Source organism: Telmatherina bonti (genome assembly GCF_933228915.1).
Source record: "Telmatherina bonti genome assembly, chromosome: 16".
Lineage (NCBI taxonomy): Eukaryota > Metazoa > Chordata > Actinopteri > Atheriniformes > Telmatherinidae > Telmatherina > Telmatherina bonti.
In genome coordinates this window covers 16,332,346-16,357,417 of record NC_136614.1, presented here as the reverse complement: position 1 = coordinate 16,357,417, position 25,072 = coordinate 16,332,346, and the positions used below count along the sequence as shown (strand labels likewise).

The 25,072-nt window shown below is 37.1% G+C and overlaps 1 protein-coding gene across 3 annotated transcripts in view; it reads right to left on the bottom strand.

The window, feature by feature from the left end:
* Window positions 1-25,072, bottom strand: part of ptprk (protein tyrosine phosphatase receptor type K) — a gene marked incomplete at its 5' end in the record, with an annotated part of 111,135 nt that overhangs the window by 15,837 nt on the left and 70,226 nt on the right. For all 3 annotated transcript variants that reach the window (XM_079256015.1, XM_079256014.1, XM_079256013.1), the window contains 13 exons: window positions 1,405-1,434; window positions 4,298-4,433; window positions 8,681-8,717; window positions 9,130-9,204; window positions 10,869-10,991; window positions 11,137-11,209; window positions 11,314-11,419; window positions 11,508-11,709; window positions 11,812-11,921; window positions 12,178-12,297; window positions 12,987-13,169; window positions 20,626-20,806; window positions 21,239-21,351. In XM_079256015.1, the coding sequence (XP_079112141.1) occupies window positions 1,405-1,434; window positions 4,298-4,433; window positions 8,681-8,717; window positions 9,130-9,204; window positions 10,869-10,991; window positions 11,137-11,209; window positions 11,314-11,419; window positions 11,508-11,709; window positions 11,812-11,921; window positions 12,178-12,297; window positions 12,987-13,169; window positions 20,626-20,806; window positions 21,239-21,351 (1,489 nt within the window). The remainder of the gene's footprint in view (window positions 1-1,404; window positions 1,435-4,297; window positions 4,434-8,680; window positions 8,718-9,129; window positions 9,205-10,868; window positions 10,992-11,136; window positions 11,210-11,313; window positions 11,420-11,507; window positions 11,710-11,811; window positions 11,922-12,177; window positions 12,298-12,986; window positions 13,170-20,625; window positions 20,807-21,238; window positions 21,352-25,072) is intronic.

The window sequence follows — 25,072 nt, the reverse complement described above, 5'->3', positions numbered from 1 at the left end:
AGTTAGCCTTTAACAAAAAGCAGACTGCAGCAGGCAGCGATAACACTGTCATGATAAACAAATACATTTGTGGCTGTTGTCAAAACTGATACAATATACAGCTCTGTCTTCTTCCCAGCAAACAGACAGAAAGCATGCTGTTTGTTTATATTTTACCTCTTTACCCCAAAATACACCAACTCCATCTCTGAGATCATACGCACACACACACATACACACACAAACTCAGCAGAAACAAATGTAAATGTTGGTAAGGTGTATCTGCGTTTGTGACTGCATTAGTGAGTCTTGACATGGAAATATAAATACAAGACAGAAGGATGTTTATATATAAACCACTAAACTATGTATATTTACATGTATTGAACAGATATGAGTGAGAGGAACTAATAAAGAAACAAATATAGGAATCTGAGACCAGATGAAGAATGGATATCTAATCTAGTTTTCTTAAAGTAATCGTCAACAGAATTGATCCTGCAATCTATTAAACTGGCTTTATGTTTGAGAATGTGCTCCAAAACGTCTTATTATTAACCTAATTAGACGCAGCATATGTAAAACATAAAAACTACATCTAATGACATGTTTTTGTTTGTTTCTTTAAGTACAAAATGAACTGATGAACTTTATAGTCCATATCACGCTCAAAATAGATCATGATCAGCCTGTGGTTTTGGTCAAAGTGCAATAAGAGATTCATTTTTAAAGGCAGTGATGGACAACAATGAGCAGAGTAAAGAACCACAACAGAGGAAAAACCACCACTTCAGAGTAAACGTTTTCAAAAAAGGACTTGAATTTCACCACGGTACCTGTGACTTGATGGGCGGATGGATGATCACATGACTACATGCACACAAAGAGCTACAAGTCACAAGTGCAGCATTCTTTTTTCAAATAACACGCTTGGGCCGGTGTCGACACACTTCGGCCTGCTTTGTTCTGGTTTTCGGCCAAGTTCGGCCTTCATAAGCCTGCTTCGGAGCAACTTTGGAGCATGTAGAGGACACCAGGGCCGAGGTCAATTCACTATCAGTTCAGTTCTTTACATTAAATCAGCTTTACTCATTTTTCCACATCCATTTGTTTCCTGCTGGATTTTAAGAAACCACAAACATGCTCTTGTCAAAAGCCATTTTCAAAAGCTGAATGTTTTTAAAATATAAAATGAATAAACAAATAAATAAAATTATGAACTGATTGACATGAAAGTAAGCTGACCCCCACCCTGGTAAGGCGTCAATGAGGATGGCTTTGGCTGGTTGGTCAGAGCTGACAATGTGTTTTATCTTGAAAAAAGTATACTGCATCTTTAAAAATAACAACAACTAGCCACTAATAATTCGCCCAATAAGGTAACAGCAGCTGGGTAAGCTGGTTGTTGATTGGTTGTTTACTTACAGGTAATAAGAGTATGAATAGTAGGTCCTCCTGGGGTTGTGAGCCAATCAGAAAGCAAAGAATGAGACACAAGGGAATATGCAAATTAGGACAATACTGTCCTGTCTCAACCAGTAACAACAAAAACAGAAGAAACACCCTTTGATCACTAAAACTGGAGGTTCATGCAGGGGGTGGGGTTAGTTGTAACATCTATGGGCCCTATTTCTTTTTAAAAAAAAAAAACAAGCAAACAAAATGATTGAAAAAAAGTACAAACCAAAGTTCAACCCTACAAAATAAGCTATGAATACCAACTACAAGAATAAAAAAAAGAACTATAAATATCAACCTATCAACATGCAGCCTTCCTCTCCCTCATTTCTGAAAGTGCCATATAAAAATATACATGCAGTATTTTAAAGCTACATCGTCTCTAACTGGATGGCCCTGATTAGAGATTTAGCCCTAATCAGCCGATCACCTTTTTATTTTTTTTAAATCTCTGCTATAAATGTTCAGTCAACACTGATGCAAAGCTTTCCAATCTGTATAACCAGGCAGCTCGCTTCCTGTAAAGCAAGCATGATGTCATTGCAATGTCATCATGTCCCACCATTTTAAAGATGCAGTATTGTTCAGTGTAGTAAAGGTTTAATGGCGATGAAGATTGATCTCCCCAGAAACCTTCATGGAACAAAAAACTAATAAAGCCTCCCCTCAAGTTCATGGGGGCAACTTAAATCACATTAAAAAGCAAAATGCCATTCAAAACATCTTCAAAGTTCAATATTACATGACAAAGCTTTGATACAAAATATGTAAAAAAAAAAAACAAACAACAACACCCGCATGAGAAAAATGTGTCTTTTAACACAACTGAAAAGAAAATCATCAGCTGCTCACAGTTTATTTCTGGAAAATTATACATTAAAAACAAATGTTATGCATCACAGTAAAAACCATAACAATGCACTGAAATGGTTTATCTACTGTATTTATTTTAACTTGATGCATTTGTTTTCTGCAGAAGCACACACTGTGGTACACAGCAGCCATGTTACTTTTGTCCATAGCCTATTGTTCCGATTTTTACATCTAAGTTATAGTTCAGCTGTAAAGCTGTCAAATTGCATTTTGAATATACTAGTTCCAATTTTCACAAAAATATATTTAAAAATGAACTTCTATCTGACAGTTTAAGCTCAGTTTTGCCGGCAGTCGGATATAATTACACTTTCACTGAAGCTGAAGGATGACGGCAAGCTCACATAAATTCATTAAGCAAATTAAAATAGAAATAAGGAGGTCAGGTGCTGCAAGAGGAAAGTTCCCTGATGATGAGTAGTCATTACAGTCTGTATTTTAACATCTAATTGTTTTTGATTTACTGAGCGAGATCATGATTGGCTGTAATTGCGTGAATCTATTCCTGGTTGCCTCTACAGACTGGGAAAAGTGTTACTTTCATGTTCAGGGGTAATGGCGTAAAGAAGCTTCTGTAAGCTACCAGAGGATGGGCAAACCAATTCACTGTCCATCAATGCAGCTGAGTTTAAAAATAACATTAATATGCACTCCAGCCAGATTTTAATGGACAGATGAGAGAAAAAAAAGTAACATTTTGTAACTAACAGTTAACTGGATACACTTGCACACTCATGCATATGAGATATATGGAGCCTGTAGAGTGCAGAGATTTTATCCCATCTCATGGAACCTGACAATAACCCATAAACTGTGATCAATACAAAGCCGATCTCGTGCCAAATATCAGCTGACAAGTGTTGGGCCACAAGTTTGTCTTGAAAAGAAATAACCTTTTACTGATTTTTAAAAAACTGTTATGTTGAAGTTGTTCTTAAGCAAATGTTCATGTACCTCATTGAAATTATGTGTATGTATGTGTTTGTGTGCTGGTGGTGGCGGCGATGGTGGTGTATTAGGATGCAGGTGTCATTGCAATGTATCACAGAAACAGAACTAGTTTGATTTCACTGTAAGCTGAATGATTCATGGAAAATAAGTGATGAAGATAAAACAAAGGAATTTAATTTGTCTGCGTTATCTTCTAATTTCTTGCTGAAACAGTGCGATGTAAAAAAAAAACAAAAAACTGTGTATGATTTAGCTGCTGAGTAAAACTGACATGTTCATGTTGTAGGAGTGATTGGCCACCACATGGTGGAGCTGTGCACCAGATAAATACAACACTGGTGAAAGTGTGACAGTCAGCCAACACAACCTATAGTGTTATTATCCTGTAGATGTTAAAGGTTAGAAGAAGCATAAGCATATTTCTTTTCTTCCTAAAAACAGTTTAACTTAACATGTTTATGCCCTTTTTGTCCTTAGTTTGGCTAAATCTTAACAACCTGAGCTTCATCACTTTCAGCCTCTGCACACAGCAGTTCTGCTGTTGTTGAGTTTCTCAGGCTATTACTTGAAATTGTGTTCAGCTTTTTTTTTTACTTTAGATCTTTACTTTGGAATCTCTCTCTGTTTTTTCTTTCTGCCATACTTCCATTGTTACTCATCTAGTTTGATACAACATTGATATAGCATAACAAATCTCAGCTCTCTCCTTCAATAACCTACAAAGTGAGTCAAGAGTTTCTCAATATCCCAAAAGTGAATGTTTACATGCATTTGAGGAAATGTCTTTCCACTTTTGGTGCCTTAAGATGAGAAAAATTTAAGATCTGAACAAACTGGTTCTGAGGGGAGATCAATATTTACGGTGGATGGATGGGAGATGGCGTTAACAACACAAAACAATGGATTTAGGAGCACATTTGTGTCTGTGTGGTATTGCATCTGCATGCGTGTTGGTCTGTTGTTTCACATTTGCTGTCTTCTTTAAACTCTCCATCACAGCTGCTTCAGTGGGTGAAGTTCAGGGGGTGTCACTCACCTCTTCTTCACCAACAGGATGGCTACCAGCACCAGGAGTATGAAAACAAGAACACCCGCACTGATTCCTGCGATTTTCACCACACGATCAGTCTGTTTTGCAGGGTCAGGGATGACTTCAGGCTCTTCTGTTGCACCTATGAATAATAAAAATAAAACAACTAAATTGCATTGTCCTTCAAGATAGTGGTTATCTTTGTACTTTTAGCTGCAGGAATATAGAAGAGAAAAAGGACATCTCGAACCGTAGAGAAAAAGGTAAAATACAGAAACAGAAATATGTTGCAAGTCCTCATGGTTACAAAATATGCCAAATGATCCTTTTGTGGATTTTTTTTCTTTTGTTTTCACAAATTTTCAAACATCGAGAAGGCTGTGAGTGTGATGGAGAAAGAAATGCTGATGAGCCACCCAGTTAGAAATGTTAAATCATCGCTGTGTTTGGGCTAAAATGTTTAAGTATTAATTGCACAAAAAAAAAGTCACAGACTTGTGAACCACAAGTCTTTATAACTTTCACTGAAAAACAGCAAAATATGTTTTAAAGATAATCAACCTTACATTTTACATTACTGAGGCAAGCAAGTTGATTTATCATTAATGCTCTAATGAACACATATTTTTTATTCATTATGTTTACTTTGCTTTTCCTATAAACCTGAACAGTAATAATAAGAAAAACCTACAAACTTAATTCACTTAATTGACAATTGTTGAAATCAAATAGACTCATTAACCATGTGGGCAAATTTTGATCTGAAAAAAAAAAACTAATGAAATGAAGCATTTAGATTTTAAATCTACTGATACTTGTTTCCAACCACTTAAAAAAAATTAATACATCTAAGTTTTAATTTCTGATCTGTTGTTTGATTAACTTCAGTATGTATATCATGAGAAAAGCGATAAATTAAGTTTACATTGAAATCTTATGTTATCACACCTTTTTTGGGGATAGTTCATACTCCATCAGAATATTTAAGGGCTGGTGTTTCCAGCAGAGTGCACACCGTACGTACAGGAATTTATCCCAGTTCATCAGAGACAGAAAGTCTAAAACAAACATTTTCAGGCTTTGAAACACTACTTATTGATCTGATTTAATAGAACCAAAATACTTCATATTGCAATGTAAAAATAATATTATGTATTATGATAATCTAAATAATCCAACTCAAAGACATATGTGCAGAACTCAACATAATGCAATAAATCTATCAAACAATAATCCACTTGAAATGCTGACTGTCAGCTAGATGAAAAATAACCCCACCCCCCCCCCCCCACTTTAACTGCCTCATATCGGAAATCCTAACATTATTTTTCTAAATATTTTTGCCACTAAAACATGTTCTGATGTAACAACAACACACATCAAAATATATCACAGCAATGCTGCCTGTCGGGTGAAAAAAAGTTATCCTGATTCTATAATTAAAAAGATCATATAAAACCAGCAAAACCAGCTATTTTTGACGTTATGACATAGTTCCTATTGATCTATTCCTCATATTATCAATTTATCAATATAATAAAATAGCGGGGCTATGTCTTTTCAAGCAAATGCCACTGAAACTGAAGCAAAATTCAAATATTTATGTTTTTTTTAAAAACATATTTGGTTTTACAGTGAGCATTGATTTAGTTATCATAAAATGTGTGCATAAAATAAGGAATAGTGTAATCCACTAATGTAGCTTTAAAAGTTTTTAAACTCTATCATATTGAGCATAATCCATATTTCACTTTCGTATGACAGGCGATATTTGAAATAAATACTGAAACATCTGATTCACTGATAAGATTCCAACGTCAGCAATCTTCTTTTTAACCTTGTGACACAATATAAAATAATAAAAAAAAGAGAAACATTTCAATTTACTTAATGGTTACATACCACTTTTATGTTGCGTTATTTGGATCAAATACTGAAATATTAAACTATCGTACCTAAAGTTATGGGTATCCCATTAGTTTAGTGGACACATAAAGACATTTTTTGTGGGACACAAAGCAAAAATTATGCGAAAAACAGAAATGCACCTAAAATGTTGTTGTGGCATTGCAGACATAAACTGATGAAAATTTTGCTATTTTACTGCAGACATTTGCGATTAACCGGATCTGGCTTATTTGACAGCATTATTGGATTTTTTTAATGCTACTGCTGGTTGAAGGATTTAGATGAACATTTGATAACAAATTTATTATATCTTAAGAAGGATTTATTAATATATATTTCAATTAGCTCCTCCCCTCTGTATAGTTTGGCATGTGTAATGCGCCTCACTTTAGATGTAAGGCTCAATGGCAGTGACACGATGTGTCCTTTTTATAATCAGACAATGTGAGCAGTAGAGCAGACAGCCAAAAATAACAAAACAGATCAAACAACAAAACAAATAAAAACAAAAAAGAGGATCTTTAAATGCTTCTCTGCCTGACATTATAATGGTAGTGCTCTTAATGTCTGTAAAAAGGATCCAGGTCAATACACTAACACACACTTACCCTCACACGCGCAGCACCCTGAGGCAGCAATGACAATACACAATACCCCACATGACCTAATAGGACCACCATCACTTAATCCTCCATGCCTGGATGCACGGTTCAGTGCGCGCGCACATGCAGAGAGACGACAGGAGAAAGGGAAAGTCGTCTGACCTCTCGCTCCATTAGTGTGTCCGTCTCCCTTATTAAAAAAATATCAAATCCTCTGTTAAGTCTTTCAGCTTGACTTAGACTTCCTCCAGCTAGAAGGACAGAGTGTCAGCTTGTTTTAGCCGCTTCAGGGCAAAATGGCCACCTGTTCTGGTAACTACAGCCATAAGCAGTTCTTGAAATGTGATGACCCTGTAAAGTCCCCCATTTTCGCCCATTTTACTGTGGAAATGTGACACCTGCAAGGTACCAACGGGCAGAACGTTTGATCTATCCAAGGATCAGCTCCCTATAAAACTACAAGCTCACAGGTTGTGGTTTTACTTTCTATAATCTTTAACAATTCTGAATGTTTAAATATTCTTAACAGAGTCAGTGCACAGTAAACAATATAACCAGATGCAACTAAAAGCCTATTTATACGTACTGTCTCTGGACAGGAGTAAGAGCACAAGCAGCAAATATGTACATGACGAAAAAATTATGTTAAATTTTTGAAGCCATAACACTCCAATACAGTCAATGTCAAACTAACATTTGCTGACTTTTGTTAATGTGGATGGGTCTTCTTAATTAAAACACTTCCAAAAACAACAGGATTTATTGCCTTACATCTATCAAGAGTTTACATTGGTGTTCCTTCATGGTTCTTTAGACAAATACTTAACTTAATCAGCAATAATGATTTTAGAATGACTTGTGATGTGAGTGCACTTTATTCTGCAGGTTGATGTGCCTTCTGCAAAGCGCCCAAGCAATTGCATAAAGAAACACAACATTAAAAATGCTGAACTAAGATGGCTAACACGGACGGAATTCCAGTGTAATGAAACTTTTTTTGTCTTGGCTGATTCTCGGTAAATATATAATAAATCTTTTCTTCAACATTATTTATAATTGTCAAATAATAATCCTGTTATGATCTGCATTTGTAATTATAGAAGCATTTAAATAACTAATTATGAAAGCTCACTATCTGCAGTTAATGGTAACTGCTATACTTTACGTATATTGACATTTGCATCTTAAAGACGGGAATAAGGTTAAAATAATACAGTTATAGTTAAAGCATAAAATCGATAATTTCCTGCTTTCATTCTTTTTTACCTCTATTTGCAAAAAAAAAGTTACACAACTCGCTCAGTAAACAACACAATGCCTTAACTGTCCTTTGCAATTCAACTCGATGAAACCAAGTGAAGGATTGGCAATTTTATTGAAAACATATTTTTCCATTTTTAATCTCTGTTCTTATAAAACACAGCTGAACCCTGATCCATCAGCCGCATTTAAATGCATTTAATTGTGTCTTTATGTGTGCGCGTATTTGTGTAGTTGCCAAAGGATTATCTCCACACCATTTAAACCTGTATGATAATCTATAAACATATGGCAACTGGTAAGAACCATTTATCATGTGTGCAGATATAAATGTTAAAACTATCCACGTAACAATATGTTTTATTGCTCTCACATGCACTATATTATATTGTCATCTCTAATACGTTTACCATGGAAACAGGGCAATCCCCACTGCGCCAAGACTTCACATTAGACTATTATATACATATATTCTAAGAGCAGTCAATGAGCAAAAATGTACTAATTTTCAGTTTTTTTAAAATAAATTTGTAACATCTTGATATGTAAATTAAAACATACTCCCCGCCCACCCCCTCCTACCACCACCATAATCTAAACAATAACATTGTGTTCTTACGTTTAGCAGCCAGCCTCAGACACTGCGTCTTAGTCTCCTGTAGAAAACAAAAGGAAAACACTTCTGTTCAATACACTGCACAGTAACTTTTAACTCATTTTGCTTTTAATTATTTTCATTTAGAATTCTACTGTGATTTTTGCTGTTTGTTTTGTCTTTTATGCTTCTCTACACCATCTGTAAAGCTTTTAATGTTTTATGTAAAGCACTTTGAATGGTTTTGCACATGAAAGGTGCAATACAAATAAACTTGCCTTGCCTGTTATTAACGTCAGATAGTAACTCTGCATATAAAACATTCTACATGTGATGTTTAAACGAGTTTCTCATTATGTGTTACAAAATGTTAGAAGCTCAAACATTATGTGTCATTTGGTTTATTTGCTCGTAGTTTCAGACAGATGAGATGTGAAGTTCAGTGTGTCTTAGATGAACAAATATTTATTTACCCTCTCTGTGCTGCTGACAGCTTGAAGGTAGATGTTGTAGTTTTTCCTTGGAGCCAACGGAGGATTCCAGAAACCCTAGGGAGCAGAGCGAGAAACGTCAGTTTATCTTTACAAGGTGAAATATACAGGCTGTCAACCACTGATCTCCCGTCTTTTTTCCTCCATTAAGAAATATGTAAAATTGAGGAAGATATCTAAAACTTTAGAAATCCTGTCATTAACCTGCCGCTGCTCCCTAACACAGTGTTTTATGCTATATTTCTGTGACATTGACTAAAAGATGTTTTTTTTTTTTACCAGTTTTGATCAGAATTCTTTGTGTATCCAGTTGCATTTTTTTGTAGTACAACAGTAGAGTACAACCATTGTGCAACCATTGAGTGCTATTATTGTCCCCAAAAATGCTCCATCTCATTTAAAGTAGTAGAATATGACAAATGGATGTAAATGTTTCATTGTAATGGCAGGACCCACTGGGATCACATTTTCAGGTTTATTATTGGATTATTTAGATGCACAAACCAAAGCAGACCCAATCCCATGCTGGTAGAAATGGGACAAGAGAAGGACTTTATCCTTCCCCCTCTATATATGCATCAGTTCAGAAGTGCGTCAGTGCAGAGACCCACCAGCTGCAGTTAGCTGGACCATCAAAATCTGTTCATATCACAGCCAGCTCACCACCTTCATTCAGCAAGTGTGTTGTTTTTGCTTGCTGGTTGTGTTTCTAAACTTGAGGCCAGGTTTATTAACTGTGGCTGCTAAATGTCCACACATCTTTCAGGCCTGACCCCCTCCTTTAGAGTTCCCAACTCTTGCCACTAGTAAAACACACTCATCCTTACTGCTTACACACTAAACTCTGCTCTGCCTTCTTCAAACTTCAACTTCAGCTCCTGTTCTTTAGCCATCAGGCTGAAATACTTTCCCAGCTGTCTCAACTCCATCTCCAGCTAACACAGGATACCTTATCCCAACAGTTGGACTCCACTCGCCCTCAGAGTCTTTGTAACATTACATAATCTTGGGAAAAGCACTTCCTCTAATCCCTGAGGACTTACTTTCACTGAGAATGTTTCGAAAATAAAAACCACTCGCACTAATGCATGATATTACAAAAACATAATTCCAGCTTTATTTGCCCTGTTAAACTGAATCCTGTTAATGTTTTGCATAACATATTTCTAAACAGTGTTTTTTAAAGATAATGTATACAACAGCTACACAAGCTACCATTTAGTGTTCTTCTATTTATATTTAATAAGGATGTCTCTGCATTTCACCTTATATTTTATTGAACAATATACACTATTATTCATTGATTAATTTATTTTCAATACCCACTTTACCGAATACAGCAGGGGTATTTAACCAGGTCCTACGAGGTCTGCAATCCAACAAGTTTCCCATGTACTCCTGCTTTTACACACCTTACTCAAAATAAATGGATCCAACAGCCTATCAGGTTCTGCACAAAGACTCATTAATTTGAGTCAGCTGTGTTGGAGAAATGATACACAGACAAACTGCTTGATTGCAGACTTGTAAGACCAAGTTGAAAACCCTGGTAATACAGGGTAACAGGGTGGGGCTGGAGACTCGTCCAGCTACTATCTCGCACCAAGTGTAAGAGATCCAGGATTGGTTGTAAGTCCATCACAGGGCCTAAAAAAGGGATTAATACCCACTCTAATATTCACAGTAAGTCTTCTTTGTATTTCAAATCAGCAAAAACTTACCTGATATGTCTTGTTGTCTCCCACAGTAAAGGGTAGCGGTTCAGGGAGGTTACTAGGGGACAGCTGGGCAGCATAATAATATGGGGATCCACCACTTGACGCACTGTGGTAGGACACTGGAACCTGGGAACATTGTACACAATATGTATACATTTATAAACCAAAGACAAAATTTAGTTTTAACCTAAACTTAAAATTTAGTGGGGAAAAATTAGAAATCAAATACATGCACTTTAGACTTCTAAATATGAGTAAAACAAACAATCACCTCATAACAGTCGGAGGAAGCTTGGCGACGTGTCCGCTGAGGATTCACTTCCTCCACCACAATCTGGTATGCACTATGGACAAAGAGACCATACACATACACATGCAATTAGGAAATGTGCTTAATGTTTACAGTAAATTTAAATTATAAGTATAGTACATGTGTCAAAATAAGTACCTTATAGGCGCTCCTTTAGCTTGAGCAGGTTTGAGCAGGACAGTGATCGTTGTTGCGGTTTCATTGAGAAATGCCTCTGACACATCGTACTCATCTATTGTTGGTGCTAAACAGAGATGTGCAGGCGTCATTCAGTCGTTTCAATAAGGTCCAAATATTCCTGTAAGCAACACATGATGAAGTCTATGCCTTACCTGAAATATTAGTAGTCACGTTAAGCGTGGCTGCAGGACCAAACCCCTTGGAGGTAGATGCTCGTATAGAAAGGTGGTACGTGACACCCGGGTGGAGCTGAGAAAACATGTGATGGGTGGCGTTCGAAGGCAGAGACACCGTGAGTCCAGGCCGCTGCAGGGGCACTGAAGGGTCAAACGAGCGTATGCCACTGTAGCTGATCTGTGGGAGAGCGGAGACGTTTTAATAAGCAGTTTGTCATTTTCATCCAAGGGAGCATGTTGCTAGGTTGGCTTCGACAACAGCTCTCTTAACGGATGGTACCTCATATTGTACGATGACTCCATTGGGCTCAGCTGGTTCCTTCCAATAAAGACTTATTGTCTCTTCAGATGGAGTGGCTCTAAGTGACTGGCTGGGAACAGGACCTGGAACTGTTTCCATTACAAGAGAGACAAAATCACTTAGTGCTCATGAAATCAACAGAAATTCAGTTCTGCAAATGAGAGCGGTGCAAGTAAACAGAAACATAGAGAAAGCAGGAAGGAAGCAGAGACTTGTGAATGAGATGAGACCATCACATCGCATGCATTCATTTTGAAATATACTATAACACATGTTAACAAGGTGAACAGAAATAAAAGCAAATACACATCAAATAAATAAACTCAGTATTTCTGCATATCTCACCATCTTCATCGGTTTGTATGATGGTCTCATCGCTCTCTTTTCGACCTTCTGGATTGGTCAAAATCATCTTTAGACTGACGTTAGTGTAGGGGGGCAAGTTTCTCACCAAGTGGCGTGGAGCTGAGAGAATAAAAAAACAAGACAAGAAGTTTTGTTGTAAAAATAAAAAGCATTTATAACTTACTCTGCGATAGTTTTCTGAGCAAATATTAATCTTTACAAAGGTGTTTTCTCTCCAACTGTGCAAAATCCAAATATATTTATACAACAGTTATTTTCAATTTGTTCTTGGTGAATAAACCAGCATTAAAAATGTGAAGTGTCTTTTGAAGTGTGTTTGCGCAAAGATACGCCTGACAAAGGCAGGTCTGAAGTCTCAGAGACAAGGACTGTGAAACAATGATTTTCAAAGGCAATTTCTCAAATCTTAAGTCCCAAAGGATCAAAGATTTCTTGACATTTCAGCTTGAAAATGAACCAAACTGGGAGGCTGATTATAAAAATAAATGAGCATTATATTTTTGCCATTCAACTATTAGACTATTGGACTAACAGATTAATAGAATTCCACGCCAAACATCAAGTTTTTTTTTTTATTGATTATGAGTTGGTTTAATACAGACAGTATTATAACTGCAATTGCTGTATCTATCATTAAATTATCAATTAAAATGAAAACTCTTCTGGTAATCAATCTCTTATATTTGTCAGCTAATATAATGCCTTTGCTTTGTTTATTCTAATAAATACTGTCACAACTGCGTAAGTATAGCTGCAAAGTCCATCAAACAAAACATAATGATTATTACCTTTAGGATCCATATCCAAGCAGTCAGCTTTGCTGCGGTTGCTGGCAGTCATGTAATGGTAGCAGATGGTAACATTAAAGGTGTGACAGCGGGTGATATTGTAACCCAGGGATTCCCAGTCCACTGCAATCAAACGAGACCTGGTCTCAGCGATCTTCAGCCTCTTCGGAGTCCGCATGGGCTCTACAGTGAAATGAGAGAAAAAAGGCAAAATAATGACTGAGGAGGTCACTGGAAGATATTGTTGCTGTTTGACTGCAGCATTGTGATGATGTTGTGTATATACAGACTCATATTAAATCTTTGTTTATCTTCAGAAGTAGTTACAAATATTTTTGCAGTTCTGGGTCTCTGTGCATTGTGAGTTTGAAGGAAATGTCCTTTGAGTTGTCAAAAACCGCAGTGTGCTGAGCATTTATTTTCCACAGAAGAAACCACAGAGTTCTGCACACACTCATTTCTCCATGGTGCCATTCAACCATTTCTCAAATGCAGTAACTTCTCCGAGCCGCATGTTTGGTTTCTATCTTTTGTGTATTCAGACTGTTATTGTCAATATAATCTACTCTCCTTCCTCTCTGCCCAGGGCTTTAATTACCTTAACTGGCTCATTTAACTGGATCAATAACCCAGAGTTCTAACATGCACACACTCACTCAAAGAAAAGATTACAAACACAAAACCCTGCTATTCATCATCTGCTTTCCAGCTGTTTATATGATTCCACTCTATGGCGTTTGGTTCATTGGCACAGGCGTTTATCGACCTCTGCTTCTCCTGTCATTCAACAGTAGGATCACCTGTCGCTGGTTAAGCTGCTGTGGCTACCCATCCACTAAAGGTGTCATCATTAGAAGCTACTTATTCTTGCCAAAGACTTATTATTCAAATTCTGGAAACGATTTCTCAAACTAGAGAAGATATTACTAAGTCAGGAAGCATGTAATTAGTCCTGAGAATGAAACACTTGACTAAAAAGCTGCTGTCACTCACGGCAGCAGTGACCACCTAATCTATCACAATAAATACTCCTGCATAAATGTGTGCTCTAAATAAAGGTGTATCATTAGAGCTAGAGTGGATCTATGAAGAAAACATGACTTGAGTTTGCCAAGAATAAATATAAACAAAGCTATGTTTTAAATAAGTGAAAATTTTCAACCAAATTGCTTTATGGCAGTTTTAACTCATATTCATAGCTGATTATGTATTTATTATAGAAAAAAATGCAACACTGAAAACTCAAGTAGTACAGTAGTACTTTCCACTACTTTCCACTACTATAGTAAAATAATGGAGGTGAGATCAGAAAAAAAAGTTAGTGGAGTGTTTTTTTTAGTTGACAACAGATTTTTCAATATTTTAGTCAAAGTTTTTACAAGAAAACACAAATAAACCAACAAACAAAAGAACAAGCCTGTTTGGTCAATATCAACACATCCCAGAATTGGTTCTCCTTTTGATTATGGATTTCAAAGTAAAGGCTATTATGTGGCATATTCTCATTATTCTTTGCTATGAACTGACAACATTTAATGCCGCCTCAGTCCTTCCTCCTCTTATTTTTTACCTCAGCCTTCCTGTCAACAACCTGCTACATCGCTCCAGGATTTTTAAATAAAAACAGCTCACCTTAAATAGAGACACATCTCTTCCCAACCCCCTCCTGTGTTTTTCCCTGGGCCTTCCTCTCTCAGAGGAGACAATACAAGGACACAAACTGGTCGCTTCTCCTGACAACCCATTATCTGCCTGTCACTCACACACACTAGCATAGAAACCCACGAGTGCACACACTCACACTTGATTATTACCCAAGTAACACATGCGCTTAAGGTTGTGGCAAAATAAAGATTCAATCTGAGCAGAGCATCCTATTTGTGTCCCTGTGTGTGCGCTCATCTCACTAAAACTTCTCATAATAAAAAAATTATTGTCAAGGGCAAACAGAACTCTTGCAAAAAGTTCATATGCACGATACTATAAGCAGAATATGCACACACAAGCAAACACAGACACACACACACAAAGGTTTGCAAAATTATTTATATACACAAATCTCACAAATACAATGATACACAGAAAGAATATGGCAGGGAGGGGCGGGGGGGTGACAAAGAAAGGTAAGGTTGCATAGGTAATTCTCAGCTGAGCAAATATTATTGCTGGACTGTGTGTGTGTGTGTGTGCGTGTGTACTTGTGTGTTAATAGCTAAGGGGTCAGAACATTTCATTTTGGCTTCAGCCAGTTATTGGATATTTGACATTTAAATAGAACAAGAGGGAGTCCCATTGCTTTCTCTGCCCGTCTTCTTTCAGTTTCTGCCTCTTACTCATTTGTCTCCATCCCTTCCTTTCTATCTCTCTGCCTGCTCAAATCAATAATTGTGATCCTCCCCATAAACCTTACTATTAGAACAGACACACACACACGTACACACACATACACACACAGGTTGGGCAATGTAATAAATAGTATTGATTTCAGGGTCTCCTGATACCACCACTGCTCCTCAGTCAGATTGTCTTGAACAAGGAATTAAAACAAAATATATGACTAGGTGTCACTCACACATACACACACACACACACACACACACACACACACACACACACACACACACACACACACACACACACACACACACACACGATACAGTGTTTGTATCACTTCAAAAGGGCATTACACTGATTTATTGGAGACAGCCTTAACCAAAACCATAATGATAATCACTACTTGCCTAACCCGAACCTTTAACTGTCAAATTTACTGTAAGAAGGTCCCCACATTGTAACCGTGCCAACAGATTTATGTTTCCATAACACACACATTTCAAAACCCTATTCCCCTTCTGACCCATAATGCATTGCTGCTTATCTATATCTAGTGTAAATAGTTGAAGGAGGTTAGGAAAGAAAGAAAGAAAAGAGAAAGAAGACAGTCAGGCATCATAGAAACTGAATAAAGAGTGCAAAACAGCAATTCATGAAAAAAATGAAACTGCGTCTGGAAGGAGCAAGGGAAAGATAAAGGAGCAGAGAGAGAAAGATGAGAGAGAACGAGAGTAATAGAGAGGTGGGGCGGGGAGAAACGATAACTAGCTTGGAATGTGGCCAGAGTCAAACGGGACCAAGTCCAAAGGCAAACCACAGAGCCTGCCTTGTCCCTCTCCCCTCCTCCGGTAGACTGACAAATGGCTGGATTCATGTTGAAACTAAAAGGCTTTGTTCTTCACAGATGGAGCTTTGAAAACAACAACAATACCAATAAACACCAACAATAACACCAAGGGCAGAAAGCTTCATATCAGCAGAATCCAGAGGTTGGAATTAAAGAATGGCAAACAAAAGGAAAGGAAATGAAACTAAATTAAACAGAACTGCACTGAAGGCAACACAACCATGTTTCTCAATGTGAAGCATTAGAAAAAGCCGACAAATACACAGCTATGCAGTAAAGAGCATGAAAGAAGAGAGGGAAGATTAAGAAAAAGCAGAGAGGAGCAAAAGGGAGAGGATAGGCGGGGGTGAAACAGAAAAGGTTGACAGGAAATGCAGCTAAATCCAAGTTAATCTGTCCAATTACTTCTTCATAATCCTTCCACTGTCATGAAACGTACTCCATTCATTCACTCCTTACATCTAATTTCTCTTTGCATGTCCATTCGATTTCTTGCCAGGTTTAAATACAGAAAAGGTGAACATTTGTCCTGCAATATGTTTAGGTTTGCACATCCAAGTAACATGAAATAAAAATTTGACATTACTGTCTACCCTTTAAATATAGCAGCACGGAAATACCAACAGTTTTGAATGCTCATGTTCAACATATTGGCCATCGATAGGACTGCACAATATATAGAAAATGTATTGTTTTGGCAGTCAAATGCAACATCAATATAACTTAAAAAGCTGCTTTGTTGCAAAGATATTTTGACTTGAAAAAAAGCGAGCACATGCATATTAATGAGGCCTGCATTGCACAGGAAGTTACTCATATTGCCACGTTAGTTAATGGCATCACATGTTGCTGCTACAAGCTTAGGGTCTTCTGAAGGAGCAAATTATGACCAGCTGAGGTCTGTAGGACGTTATCAGTTACTTTCTGTCTTTTATAACACACTTATAACTTGTTTATTCTAACAAAACAACCAACAAGGTTAAAAGGATTTCTAAAGCAATGTCAAAATTCTTATTCTAAAACCCATTAAAACCACTTCAGTGTATAGGGACATGAACGGAGACTTGCTCTTGGATAGCACTGTATGACACTACGCATCCACCAAAGTGATATGTGTTAATAAAATAAAATATATAAAATAAAAATATAACAAAACCCAGAAAAAGCAACACATTCTAACTGACAACATCTAAATGTTATTTCTTGATATTTATCATCTTTTGGAATCAAATATTGCATTCAGTTTAAAAGAGAACTATTGAAGCTGATTAATAAATCAGTGACCTGCTATTTCAAATTTCACCTGACAACAGATTTATGCTGACTCCCATCAGATGTTTATGACACCTTGTGTGAGTTTTTTCTGATGCTATTCTTCTATAAATCCAAGTGATGCTGAGTTTGTGCTACATACATGAAATACTATGACTGACTTGAACTATGGATGTGCACTTGTTCATTTTTCCTCTGGGTGTGCACATGCCTGGTCTACTATGGTTTTGGAGTGTGTGTGTGTGTGTGTGTGTGTGTGTGTGTGTGTGTGTGTGTGTGTGTGTGTGAGTGTGTTTGTGTGAGTGTGTGTGTGTACATGTCTGTGTCTAACCTGCCATGGCCAGAAGGTTTCAGCGTAAAATTCAGGATTTGGATTAAAAGTTACTTCATCACCTACTTCTGTGACACACACCCTCTCTCTCACACATACACACACACACACACACACACACACACACACACACACACACACACACACACACACACACACACACAAACACACACACACACACACACCAAAACCATAGTAGACCAGGCATGTGCTCTTCACTTCAAGTTGATTATTTTTCACCCTTCAGACAAGAGCAATACATCACCACAGAAGAAAAAAAAACGAGAAAAGTTGTGGTAGCGCGACAGAGCGAGCATTAGAAAGAGGTAAAAAACGATGGAGAAAAAAAACAGCAAAGCAAGATGTGAGGATAAAAGAAAGGCGGAGGGAAAAAGATTCAATCCTTCCTCATCATCTCCACTTCTCAGCAGAGTGAATGACGTCTGGCTAGGATTCTAATAACTTTATTGGTTTTTAATTAGACAGAGTTTTCGTGCGGTGACATGCTCGGGCTTATCCCTGACGCCTGCACACAGGTTTTCCTCTGCGAGTCTGCATCCATGTCTTTATTATAGCCTATTAAAGCAAATATTCTGAAGACTACAGGTGGTGGGATCAGACAGAAAAGGCAAAGGAATCATTACCATTTAAATAACATTTCTGCCCCATGCCTGTGTGTGTCTTGCTCTCATAACAAACACAAACACACTCAATCCAACTCCAGGCGGGTGTGTGCCTTTGCATGTGCGTGAGCGTGGCAAAAGACATGATTTCAATAAAAATTAAAATCAGCAGAGTGACAACATCCATTTAGTGTCATTGCAAACTGATTTTTTTGTATATTACATATTCATTTATAAGACAAGGAAATATGTCCAGCTCTAATAGCATCGTGTTTAATGTTTGAATTCTATATACTTATGCACAGAAATATCTTTGCATATGTTTATGCATATTCATGTTTATATGTATGTATGTATATATATATATATATATATATATATATATATATATATATATATATATATATATATATATATATATATATATATACATATACATATTATAGTTTATGTTGCGCATAGTTGTAATTTAGTGGAAGAAGTAATTGTTCTAACTGTAAACACTGTTTGCGAATGAGGGGGAAAACGAATAAATAATTAAAATATATTAAACTTCAGAGGATATTCACATTACTTTCATCTCTGGGACACCTGGTTAGTCATGTGAGTTTACTCTTCAACAGGTCACACTGAAACCAGCTACTATGCAACCTTAATTTGAATTTTTTTCCAGGTCAGACGTATTTTCAGTCATTTTTTTCCTTCCTAAACGTTTATTCTTCACAACATACCAAACCACCTCAAGCAAGCCAATGCATTTTTCTGCAAATTAAAGTTCTTGCATTTTAATTGTTTTCATTTACCTTGTTCTCCTTGAATGAAAAACAGTCACGAAAGCTTGCTTTTTTATGTGAATATCATCTTTTTGAAGAAGTAAATGTCACTGAATGTGGTGACGTGTTTGTATAAGTGGTGTCTTATTCCTTTTAATGATAAGCTACATCCTTAACTAGTTCGATTAGCTTTAAGGCCAATAAATTATAAAGTTCTTTACAATATGGAAACATTTCCAGTTTCAGTTTGATCCAGAGATGTGTCTAATGTCTTGTTTAGGTGACGTAATATTTTTCACTGGATTATTACTTGATATTGTTTCATCCAAAAAACATTCAGACTGAGTTGATGCTGAGTTTGGGTTTGCAAACTCTTTTTTGTTTGATTTGGTTTAGATCACCTTGTGGATTACTATAAGTAGATGTCTTTAATGTCATCAATTCCAGCTTCAATGAGAAGAAGATTAATTTTTCTTTCCTGTTAAATAGGAAACTCTTTAATACATGAGTCACCTGAACTTCCTCTCTGGTAATACATGCAGACACACATGAGTATACATCCATTCACGCACTCATGCACTTACACACATAAACATACACACACAGGTTGGCAGACATCAGTCAGCCCCTGTGGTTATGAGTTTTCATCTCTTTCATTTTCATTCTCCAGTTTCATCATTCTCTCGCCCCTTGCACTCTCTCGCCCCGTTCTTATTCTCTCCTCTCTCTCTTTTCCAGCCTTATTGTTTTTCATCATCTCTCCATTGCTCTCTTATTCTGTTTCTCATTCAAGCTCATTGCTTTTATTTCTGTCTCTTTCTCTTTCATATCAACCTTTTTCCCACTCGTGCCGGCTCTCTCCCCGAGGCTAGCTGTGTTTATATTTCAGCCGTTTATTTCTACAAATGTCAGACAGTGTTTCTGCCCTCCGTCTATTGATCCACAGAATGAAAGAGTCGGGGAGAAAGAGGCAGTGGGGAAGCCAGCCACAAGGAACGAAAGAGAAAAAGAGAAGAATTACAGAAGGAGAAGCTGAAGATATGAAGAAAAAGAAAGCAGGGGATGGGGTGAAAGGAGTAAAGGAAAAGCAGGATAAGAAGTGATAAATGATGAAGAAAGTCTCCAGTATTTTAATCAGTCTTTCACTCAGATGACTGAGCAACCACACTCTTTCAGACTCTCTCCTCCTTTCTTCTCAAATTCTACCCCTAATCACACTTCTCCTCTGCCTGCTCTCTGTACAAATATTTTCTATCAACTAAAATATAGATACCAAGACAAGAAGAACAACAGCCAATGGACAGATCAATAAATAATCAAGCAAGACAGGAAAACAAACAAACAAAAAAAAAAAACTGCGCACAAGAAGATCCAAGAAAACAGATTATCTTAAATTTTCATGCTGAATGTGGTTTTTCAGGTATAGAGTATATATTGTGGAAAGCTGTTGATGTCCTACCTGCACATTTAGTTCGAGTAATTAGTGGCGGTCCAGGTTTGCCTGTCCCTCCGTCTCCTGGTCGGCTCAGTAACACTCTGATCTCATATTCTGTGTCTGGGTCCAGGTGCCATAACTTGTAGTTGGGAGAGTTTACAGCGTGCGTCTCAGTCCAGCTGCCTGAAGTCATTCGGTACTCAACCTAAAGGAAACAATCATACAAAACATGTTAACATTTTGAATATTCACTCTAAAGCAGATACCATGCTCAGGAGCCACATTAATGTTTGATCTGAGAATAAAAGGATAATTAAACAGCAGGTTTAATTGTTGATTCTTCATAATTCATTCTTAATGGCATCTTCTTTAACATTGTGTCTATTTAATTTATGCTACCTGCCTGCAGACTATATCGTTAATATCTTCTAAGAAGGTTTTTTCATTATTTCATTGATCTTGAACTAAAAATGTATGCATGACATTTGGATGTAATTTAGTTTCCTTTAATTTAAAAACACTACATGATAAATGTGTTGACTAAAACTAAATGATCGCTTTAAATTACCCATATTTCAAGGTTTTTAATTGGCAGTTTTTAATTAATAGCATTCATTGTCTAATATACAAGACTGACCGCTTTCTGTATGATAGGACCATCTCCAAATATGGAGTTAGCGTTGAGCTGAATTAGAAGGTATGTTGGGCCGACACCTAGCAGCTGAGGTGGAGCAATGGGGTGTGGAGGCTCTGAGGAGAGAAAACAATGAAGACTGTTAAAACAGGTTTCACAAGATGGATTAAGGCTAAAATTGAGTCTCCTCAGAAGAGAATACAGAAACACAACATACAGAAGACTTTCAATGCTGATATGTCATACTCACTAACAAATAATTTCATTAAACCACAAGTGAATGATGAAAACATTATTGATGGCACAAATCAGAGGAGGTTCTTACACCAGCCTGTAATAATATGGCAGCAGAATGTCATGGATGGATAATTGTTTCCACACTGATGGTCATGCAGAGGGCAACTGAGAAGCCCCACAGCAATTTTAAACCATAAAATGCATTCTGTTTTCTCTTGAAGAAAATGCCCCTCACTTAAACTTCACATACAAAGTTCTGTCTTTCAGCAGCCATAAAGCTGAGGCGGCTGCTGTTTCATGCACTGATCAGACACAAAACAAAACTTCCATCCTTTAAAAGAGAACTAACATGAGTTTTTATTGGGGAAAAAGATCTTCCAGGCAACCATAGTGGCTGACACTTTCAGTTTGCATGTAGACTTCCTCATTTTAATGGTTAAAGTAAAATCCGTTTTGTTATTCTGTTGAGAGTCTTTTATATACCGAACGTTTGCATATGGCTTGATTCAAACATGACAAGACATTAAAGACCTCTTAGCTACTGCTCAGCTTTGAACCTGCAGAAGCACAAGGGATGCTTGTCAATTCTCTTCTAGTGAATCCTCTGGTAAATTTCAAATCATGCACCACTGCTATGTTCGAACATGACATGCTGGCTCACTGTAGCATCCACCTGCAGGCTCTGAAACATGGGACTGATATTTACCCTTCACTCCCCAATATCTCTGAGCAAATATATTCTGCAAGGAGTGAGCGGGTCAGGGCCTGGAGGCCACGATCTGGGTTCTGCTTGTTTGACTGCTGTTGTGATTTTGCCTGCATACTTACAAATGAAACTTGAATGTAAAACTGGCACAAGACAATAGATAAAGTAAAGGAAGCAGAAAGAAAACACATAGAAGACTGTAGTGTATCTTAACAGATGTTATATTACTCTAAAAGTAATTTTGAATGTAGATATTGTACACAACCTAACTGTGATATATGGCAAGTGGTTCATGTACAGCTAGAAATGAGCTAATTATTTGAGCTACATTGCTATCCTCAGACCCCTTTTTTTGTTCTACCTTTAAAAAAGCATAATTCAATCAAAGATTAATCCCTTGGCACACCCATACGCAGGTCAGCATTATGAGAGTTGATCACTCTCCAAATGTAAATCATATACATTTATTTCTGACAGACATCCTCAAACCCACCACTACGCCACATTTTTACCAGTATAAAGCAAGGAAAAAGTGTTCTTTTAAGCTTTTTTTCTAACTTCAAACACAATATATCAAAGTGAGTAGTGTATTATAAATTAAACATGTGTGCCTGTGTGTTAATGTTTGTGTGGCTCCAATAATAGTTATATTTTGCATCGCTGTCACCTCTTTTTTACCTTGTGTGTGAGTATGTGTGGCATTTCCGTGTGCTGAATGTGGCTGTCAGAGGTTCACGCTGGGAAGAGTCTTTTTAGCAACAGATGAAACGGTGAAGTTTGACAGTGCATGCACATGTGCAAACACAAACACAAGCGCGCACACAGCGGCAGATGAAGCTGAATGCAGATAATGAATGTTGAAGTGACTTCAGAAAACCAACAACGTCAACAATATGACAGCTCGCAACACTATCAAATAAACTAAGTAAACAACTTGATGATTAAGAATAAAATAAAGAAATAAACTCACAGATGCAGTTTTACAGAATGATAAGCAGGTGTGTGTGTTTGCAGCTTGTGTCCTGAATATACAGGATGCTGTGTGCTACTTAAAAATCGACTGAATATCTAAAAGATAAATAATAGACATAGAAATGAATCGGTTGAAAATAACTGGGTCATTATGTGACTCAAGAGGGAAAAAAAACAAGCTGCAATGAGTTCACAATTTACATTTTCTTCTTTTGAGTTCCATCACTTGTCATTTGTACAGTTGACCTAAAAAAAAAAAAGATAACAAATCATCCTTGTTGTTTTGCAATATTTTATGATACGTTTGTTGTCTCCACTTTTTCAATATTAATCTCTCGTCACATTTTAGTTTTCTGGGTCAAATGTAAATGATAAACACAAAATAAAGGAGCGCTGGGAAAACTTCAAATACTTCAAATACACTTGTCAGTGCTGACCTACCCCATCTATTTAATTTATTTATTATTAGAGTAATTTATTATTAGCTGTTCTGGTAGATTTTCTGATTTTATTTTTACAAAGCGGTGGATAAATGTTAAGATAGAGTTAGCCCAACTGAGCAAAAAAGAAAACAAAAAGAAAGAGGGCATACAAAAAACTTCATTGGCGCCCAGTAGGCATGTTCTTTTTTGTTGACCATCGTCAGCATCCTTGTCAATAAAGTTTAGCTTTTACAAACCACTGCTGACATCATAGGGGGACTAGCTGGAGGATATCTGACCCTACAGAAGAGTGTGTGTACCAGCGTGTAAGTGTGCGTGTGTTTTACTCATGGAAGTAGGTTTTCTACAACGCCTGAAGCTCCACTTGTCACTATTATTTATATGTGTGTGTACAGATGATAGGTTAAAAAGGAGAAAAGGACATTTTAAACGTCGACCATTATACATTGAAGACAACTGTATGAATTGAAGCCAACTGTGTGTGCTCACATTAGACTGACGCATGTGTTTGTTTGTGTTCCTGTGTGACAGTAATATCGCAAGAGATTTCTAGGCCATTTGGTTGGGTGTAATGCAAGCTGGCATGGTGATGTATGTGTGTGCACATGCATACGCGCGTAAGACACGAGCTGGCGTGATGATGCACTCTGTCACCATAGGAACCAGAGGGCACGTGTTTGTTAGAGCTTCTCTTTGACCAAACTTAAAGTGACACGCGTGTACATATACGCACTCAAATACAGAGTCGGACTCTCGTACCTTTCATGTTGTTTATCTGCTGCAAAACTTGTAATGGTCGGACTGCTGCTTGCCATTATCCATCCATCCACTGTGGAAAGTGTGTTGGTGTGTTGGAGCTTAAGGCTCCTGAACTTCAGAACTGTTTTAGTTAAGGAAGCAGTGAGTTTTAAAACTGGCCTTCATATCTGAGGTCTGATTTGTAAACCTCCTGATTCATTATGAAAAAGTGACATTTGGTTAACTGTCATTCTTGACTAATTGGCATAACCGCATTTCTTGTGGGAAAAGAGAAAAAAAAAATCATACAAGTGCTGTTTAAAACTATTTGGATTTGGCCTGTAAAATGTCACCTTTGGCTCTAATAAATGGTTCCATTTCAGTGTTTGTTTGCCGTCCAAAGAGACTAAAAAAAAGCAGTTAATACAAATCTTCTTACATTTCTTATTTTCGCTGTAGTAAATCACATTTCTGTATAAAAATCATCTGGAAATCCTGACACACCTCCCCTGCTTCCCCTTCTCCATCTGCCTACAAAGTGTGTTTCCTCTCTCTGATCTTGACAGCTTCTGCACCTGATGATGGTCCATCTTTGTCATCTACATGTTATAAATATCAATAGACTATGCTGGTGAATTTCTGCGCCGAGGCAATCTCACATCTCCCAGCGGACCACTTTTCAGGCTTTGAAGATGAAACCTGAGTTCATGTCCCACTGCCAAATATTTTCAATGTATATAA